We start from the raw sequence: 7,632 nt of genomic DNA on the forward strand, positions 1-7,632 counted from the left end.
GTGGCAACTTCCCAAGGAGATAATTGGGCTAAGCCATTCTAGAAATAGAAGCCCAACTCTTTTGGTGTCCAACAACAAGCAAAAGCCTAATTCCACTGTAGGCTCTAGCCCATTTGGTGACATTGTCTCTAACCCTATATGGGTTCATTTGCTCTTTTGTTCCTATTTTGTGCTGGTCTTTAATTTTTGTCCATTAAGACAAATAAATATCGAAAATCAAAAATCGGCATAAGTTCAAAAAAAATCGAAACTTCATAATATTTCAGTTAGGTTATGTGTCCACCTTCAAAACTTATGAAAACCGAAATAGCCGATAAGTTCAATTTTGAAAAACAGAAATTAAAGACCAGCCCATTTGAAGTTTACTTGACAAGTATATTCTCTTAAATTTGTGAGAGCTTGGAGAAATTGAATAAATTGATGTAAATCTACTCGAACCAATTTTTTATTAGTAGTTTTAATTATTTTGCCATTATTCATATTATGTGAAATCAAATAGAAGCCTTAGGTTGATTATACAGCTTATTCATTTTATAACCGATTTCGTTATTTTCATTATTAATAAAAAAAAGCAAAGCCGGGTATAATATTAGTTAATAAAAAGCTCTAGCCATTTGGGAATACAGTCCCTAACATTTTATGGTTTACGTTTTTGAAACTTTTGTTCCTATTGTTCGGTTTTTAGAGCCGTTCTTTAATGTTTCAGTTTCCCCATTAAAACAAAAAATATAAAGTTTCGCAGGCCAAAAAAAAACCCAATTGTAAGTCTCCTCTTTTGCTTTTGTATCCCTAATTTTTCATTTCAACGGAGAAATCAAATATCCTTAACAAAAGAAGGTAACTAGGATGTGCCTTTAGGATTAATGTATGTCCTTTATGTGTTTTTTGTAGTTATTCTTATCGTATGTATATAACACCTAGTAATCATATATCTTGGTTATGATTTATATTCTTGGTAGTTGTTTGATTTTGATTTCAATTTATCGCGTTTTAGGCAAATATCATATCAAAAAAAAAATTGAAAAAAATCGAAATCGAACCGAATCGAACTTTAAAAAACCAAAATTAAAGCTATCGAACCGCATACTTTCGTGTCCACCTTCAAAAATTACCAAAAAGTTATCAACCGAAAGAACGGAACGCTCAACCCTAATTAAGACAAATAATTTTTCACAGGGCATAAGTTTACATTTCGTTTCATCATGTCTGGGCTTAAAGAACTCTATGTTCCGTTTGGAATAAGTGAAAAATAGAAATCAAAGGATTCCAAGCACTTAACTTTAGGCCATGAATTCCTTCACAAGGAAATAATGCTAAGCCATTTCTGTCCGGCATAAAAGTTTATGTCTTTAAATTGGATCCATGCCTACTATGTCAAAGAGTAAAATTTGAAAAATTCGCAAGGCGAAGTTTAAATTTGGCCGGACATATTGGATGGTTAGACAAATTATTGGTTCTTGGAGAATCCTGCCCGCATAACTTTGATATTCCTTCACAAGTTTAGGATGCATAAAAGTTTGTCCATTAAAAGTATGCCCACATCGCATAAAAGCTTAATTACCAAACTTAAATTGGGGCATACTTGCAATTAAGGGCAAACTTTGTCTCGAAAGAGTATATACGCATTTTTTTTAAAATTTATGGTCTTTCAACATGCCACAAACCTATGTAAATATATTTCAAGATGTGACTTAATTTCTTTTTCAATTCCCACGTAATATCTTACCCCCGATACCTTCAAATATGTACATCTTTAGAATCTGAAAGCAGTATCACTTCAAGTCCATAGAGCCAATTAATCCTTAAAGCATCTTTATGAACTTTTTTTTTTGTCCAAAACCAAGTGTTATGAGTAACTAAAGTTTGCCCTTATAAGGCAAAGTTTAAAGTTTGTATGCGTACTTTTAGTTATGTTTAACTAAAAGTACGAATTTGCCCTGAAGGCGGACATTTAGTTATGCGGATCCGCATAACTTTAACTTTTTCTTAAAGATTGTATGGAGCATACAATTATACGAAATTATTTTTTTATTTTATGTCGAGCGGGGGTTCGGCATAACTTCATGTATTCGCTCATCTTTCCAAACAAGGCAAGAAAAATTTAAGCAGCCACAAATATGAAGGGCGAAAAATTTAAAGACCACAAATTTGAAGGGCAAAATTTAAAGACCACCCCAAACGAAGGGCAATCCGTGCAAAAAAATGTTCTAGAATCAAATAGAAGCCCAACTCTTTTGGTGTCCAACTCTAGCCCATTTGATGCATTGTCTCTAACCCTATATGGGCTCATTTGCTGTTTTTGTTCCTATTTTGTGCTGGTCTTTAATTTTTGTCCATTAAGACAAATAATTTTTCGCAGGTCATAAGATTACATTTCGCTTCATAATATCTCACACATTATGTCGGATCCCGTAAAAAACTTATGTTCCGCTAGGCATAAGTTCGATTTTGAAAAACAAAAATTAAAGACTAGCCCATTTCAAGCACTTTCTTTTCTCTTTTAGTCCATGAATAAGTGGCAACTTCCCAAGGAAATAATTGGGCTAAGCCATTCTAGAATCAAATAGAAGCCCAACTCTTTTGGTGTCCAACAACAAGCAAAAGCCTAAATCCACTATAGGCTCTAGCCATTTGGTGACATTGTCTCTCACCCTATATGGGTCATTTGCAGTTATTTTGCACTTTAGTCCCTATTTTGGGCCGGTCTTTAATATTTGAAATTTTTACTAACATTTAAATTTTAATTATTAATAATAACTATCCTTTTATTTAATTATAATTAGTAGCTAATTCACTTTTCTAAATTACTATTGGTAGCTATATCAAAATACATACCCAAATACATATATCTTTCTATTCCCACTCACTATCCATTTCGTATTTTTTCCATCCTCTCAAAACCCTAAAAAACTTTCTCTCTCCTCCCCACTACAATCGCCGGTTACATGAAAGACCGCGATGACTAATAGGATCAACCAAAACAACCGCCTCTCTCTCTCTCTCTCTCTCTCTCTCCCTTGCCATCTAGCTTTGAACATTTGAAGAAAACCTCAGCGTCACCATAAATGGCAAGATAAACGTTTTGAGAGAATCGGATGCCCCGTATCTCGGTCGATTCGGCGTCGGCGCATCCAAATACACAACTAATTCACTGAACCAACCGATCTTCCACATATTATACATCATCATTCATCTTTTTTTCTTTATGGGCGGCCGATACGCGGATTTGAGTGTTTTTTTTTTGTATTTTTTGAGTGTATTTGTTAACGAATGTATTTGGTGAATATATGAACAATATATCTCGGATATTTTAGAAAATGGCTTTAGCTAGCTCGGCTTCGATTTGAGTGTTTTTGCTAACTTGATGTATTTGGTGAATATATGAAACACAGTATTTGGTTGAATGTGTGAACATATGTAAACTATTAAAGTTGCATTTTCAAATACACGGAAATTTAAATGTATTTGGCTTCATATGTAGTTTGAATGTACACAATGTATTTGACATTTTGTTAAAATCCATTCAAATACATTGAAATATATGAAAGTGTTTTCAAATAGGGGATTTTTGAATGTATTTGGCTTCATATGTAGTTTGAATGTACACAATGTATTTGAAATTTTGTTGAAATGGCATCAAATACAACGAAACCCATAAATGTAGCTACAGAATCAATATGTATTTGAAAACAAACAAATACACCGTTAAAATACATATGTTCATTAAATAATATGGTTGGTAATATTGAAAAGGTAGCTACTAAAGGTAAGGACCTATTAAAGGGTAGCTATTTTATGTAAGTTTACCTTAATATTTCCCATTAAAACAAATAATTTTTGCGCATAAGTTTGTAATATAAAAAAGTTATATCGGATCCCTTAAAAATTTATGTCACACTAAGCATAAATTCGATTTTGAAAAACATAAATTAAAGACCAGACAAACAATACAATTTCTTCCATATATTTTCCAAACATATACTCTCGCTTGCCCAATTTATATAATGCACTTTAATTGGCATGGAATAAATTTTTCAAAAAATAGGAATTTTGAAATATGTGTATTAAAATAAATCATAAATATTTATGTGGGCTATTAATTCTCACTAAGAGCCCGTTTGGATTGGCTTATTTTATAAAGCCAAAATAATTTTTAAGCACTTTTGTAGTGTTGGGTAAAATAAAAAAATGATTTTAACTTGCAATTGATCCTCTTTAGATGCAATCTTACTTGGCTAACTAACTTACTAATCACGCTGACAGCTTCTCAACTAACTTATCTAAATAGTTAAAGTGATACTTGTTATATAATTTAGTTAAAGTGATAATTGTTATATAATTTACCGAACTAACCGCCGATATCTTATTATTTAGTAGATTAGTATATTTAAAAGCCGATAATCGATAAGCCAAACAGTTAAGCTTAATTATCCGCCCAATCCGTCCAACAAGCAGCCCTAGTCAAAAGCCATAAACCCATCCAAACGGGCTCTAAGGATAAAATAAAAATGTTGGAAGTAAAATTATTTTTAAACATAAAAAATACTTGATTCATTAAAAAGAAAATAAATCAGGTAAATTGAAATGAAGGGAGTACTATAAAACATAGAGAAATTAGAATTAATACAATTCTTTAATCCGGAAGATAAAAATCAGTTCTTACATATCAAAACTTTCTCACAGCTCAAAAGTGAGTCAAGAAACACTCATTTAACCAAAACCAAGAATCTGTATCTCACAATAAACTAGTACTAGTATAGTTACCAGTTTCAAAAAAATAAACTAGTACTAGTATTCTAAGTAATATTCTAAATAAGATTGGCCAAGTAATGATAATAATATCTATAAGAGCCAAAATACATGTTTAAGACAACTATACAAGGGGAATTGTCTATCTGGACAAAGTTGGAATCTAGTACTAAAAAATCTTGTGTTAAGGATTTGGTCCAATAATTTGAAGTCAAGAATCAAAAGCTGAATCCTTTGAGAACATGAAGTCGGAACAACTTGTTTCTGCCATTGACAATGAAGATGTAAATCCAAGCATAGAAGTTCCCAAATTAAACTCCAAAAGATTATCCTCCAATTGGTAACCCCCTATAACAATTGAAGCCTTTTGACTTACCCCTCCATCCAAAAACCCCAAACACATAACTTCATCACTTATTTTAACCATTGAATTTCTCCCATAAATTCTCCACTTAACCATCTCACTTTGCAACACAAGATCAATAGTTGGCACATTTGGTCCCACTTTTGTAACATCTACCCCCTTTGTGCTAAAACAAAGACCAAATGGTGCCATAGGTTCCACTTTAGTCAATTCCATGGAAATAGCAAATTTCTCATAAGCTTCAACAAAAGTTTGATAAATTGAGCTCTTCATAGTGGTAAAAGGGGAAATTGTACTAATCTTTGTCCCTCCATAACCTTCTTCATCCATTGCAAACAAAGATGTATTTAAAGACAATTTCTTGCCACTAATTTTGATGGCTTTCACATTGATATAATACTCTTCAGAAACACCATTTGAGGAAATCAAAGGGGTGTAAAGCATAGATCTTGAAACATCATGACCCAAAAGTGACAAGTAAGGACTTTCACCAGAAATTATAGCACCATATGAAGAAGACAAACAAATAGCAAATTTCCTTTGGAAACCAAATGTATCAGACAACTGTGATGGCAATGCAATTCTTGAATTCCCAAGACCTAACATACCTTTAGCACCTCTAGCAAGACCTTGTAACATATTAGTTGATGCACAAGAAAACAAGAATTGATGGATTGAAGCAATTGAACCTGTTTTTAACTCATCTATAAATTCCACAGCAAACATATCCTCTGCTAATTCCCCCAGTGAGACCACTTTTGTATAGGGATTTTCTGGTTGCACACCACAAATCTTGTTATTAGTGCAACCATTAGGCTTAGCCATAGAGCATTTTAATGAACTACAAGGTACAATTTTCTGACTTGAAGATACACAATCAGTCCATAGAAATGAACCACCAAGATCTACAACTAATTTGATGGGAGAAAGATGAGTACTCATATAGACTTGTGTAACATATTGAAAAGTTGAGGGGTCTTTGTTAACAGGAAGAATAATGGCCTTAGGTAAAAAGGGTCCATGAGAAACACAGAAAGAAACCAAGAAAAAGAAAGGAAAGAAGTGAAGAAGTGAAGGCATTTTTTTGATTTCAAGAAAGTGAGAGATTTTTTGAGCGGTGAGTTTGGAGGAATACTAAAGCCTATAAAAACATGTGTATAGTTGTTATGTTAGGAATATGCTGCGGAGAGGCGCCACAGCTAGTGGGGGCAAATAATGGATATTAAAAAAAAAATGGTGGATAAGGCATAGGGAAAAATGCCAGTCTTTGCTGACTAGATTTACATGTTTTTTGCAATTTCCTACCAGGGAACTGACAAATAAAGTTATTGTTTATTGTCCCACTACCAACATGGTCAAGTTTTTAAAGTTTTTTGCAAGTCTATGTTTATTGTGATCAATTAAAAGCAAAGACTTTTCTTTTAGAATGTATTTGGCATGTGGCAAATGGCTGATAAATTATTTTCAAGGTTTCTTGCTTTAGTTATTGTTGGAGATCTGATTGAACCTTGGGAACTTATCTTTATCTTACCAAGAAAAAGGCAAAGAAGGGTGAATATGTGGGAAGGGAATATATCCAAAGCATATCCAATTGCCCATGGTTTGAAATTCATTTCATTGGGCACAATTTCATACCATTTGCCCACGTACTATCTATTGATTGGCTAGGTGTCTTGTCTTTTTTTTTTTTTTTTTTTTTTTTTTTTTTTTTTTTTACCTTGTTATTATCAATAGTCACTCTTCTTGTCTTATACAATCAATACTATTCTGTTCTTATCACTTATCTCCACCTCATGTTGAGTGTTTAGGATAGACTTCCTCCGTTTACATTTACTTATCTAATATTCTAAAAAATAATTTTTTTATTTATCATTTTTAGCATATTTAGATAAGATAATTTTTTTATTTTACTCATAATATTAATTACTCATTTTAATTATTTTTCAAATTCAATAAAATATACATCAATTAATACGAATAAATTGGTAAATTATGTAGTCCATGTATTACTCCTCCATCCCATAATAAGTATCACCTTAGCTAAAAAAATTCGTCTCATAATAAGTTCACCTTAGAAAATCAAGATATAAATTAACTAATTTTTTTCAACTCTATCCTTAGATAAAAACTGATAAGTTAAAATAACATCTAAATGATGATTGAAAAAGCGATATAGTAACTTGATATTATTGGATTCTCAATGTCAAAAGGATTACTACTCATGCATGCTCCAATCAAGAGGAAAAAGTAATTTATTTTTATTATATAGGGATAATTTAGTAAACTTCACATTACATTATTGGTTTCTTAATGTGCTTGTTTTGGCTAAGATGACACTCATTATCAGATAGAGGGAGTATTTCTTACGCAATGTGAAAAGTCTAAAGTGAACAAGTAAAAGTGAACGGAGGAAGTACTTTTCTTTTTCTAGAATATACTGTATTAATATTGGATTTTTAATTGGCGCGAGTGGATATAAACATCTACAATGTCATGCTCACCTAAGAAGGTGATCAACG

General features: G+C 32.1%; 1 protein-coding gene across 1 annotated transcript; it reads right to left on the bottom strand.

Moving 5' to 3' along the window:
• Window positions 1-4,811: 4,811 nt before the first annotated feature.
• LOC132063379 (probable aspartic proteinase GIP2) lies at window positions 4,812-6,284 on the bottom strand. Its single transcript, XM_059455892.1, has one exon. The coding sequence runs from the start codon at window positions 6,191-6,193 to the stop codon at window positions 4,961-4,963; it is 1,233 nt and encodes a 410-aa protein (XP_059311875.1). The 5' UTR covers window positions 6,194-6,284; the 3' UTR covers window positions 4,812-4,960.
• Window positions 6,285-7,632: the final 1,348 nt, after the last annotated feature.

The sequence above is a fragment of the Lycium ferocissimum genome, chromosome 7 (genome assembly GCF_029784015.1).
Source record: "Lycium ferocissimum isolate CSIRO_LF1 chromosome 7, AGI_CSIRO_Lferr_CH_V1, whole genome shotgun sequence".
Taxonomy (NCBI): domain Eukaryota; kingdom Viridiplantae; phylum Streptophyta; class Magnoliopsida; order Solanales; family Solanaceae; genus Lycium; species Lycium ferocissimum.

Excerpts from the sequence above, each read along its gene's own strand:
- LOC132063379 (XM_059455892.1), bottom strand. The coding sequence starts at position 6,193 with ATGCCTTCACTTCTTCACTTCTTTCCTTTCTTTTTCTTGGTTTCTTTC.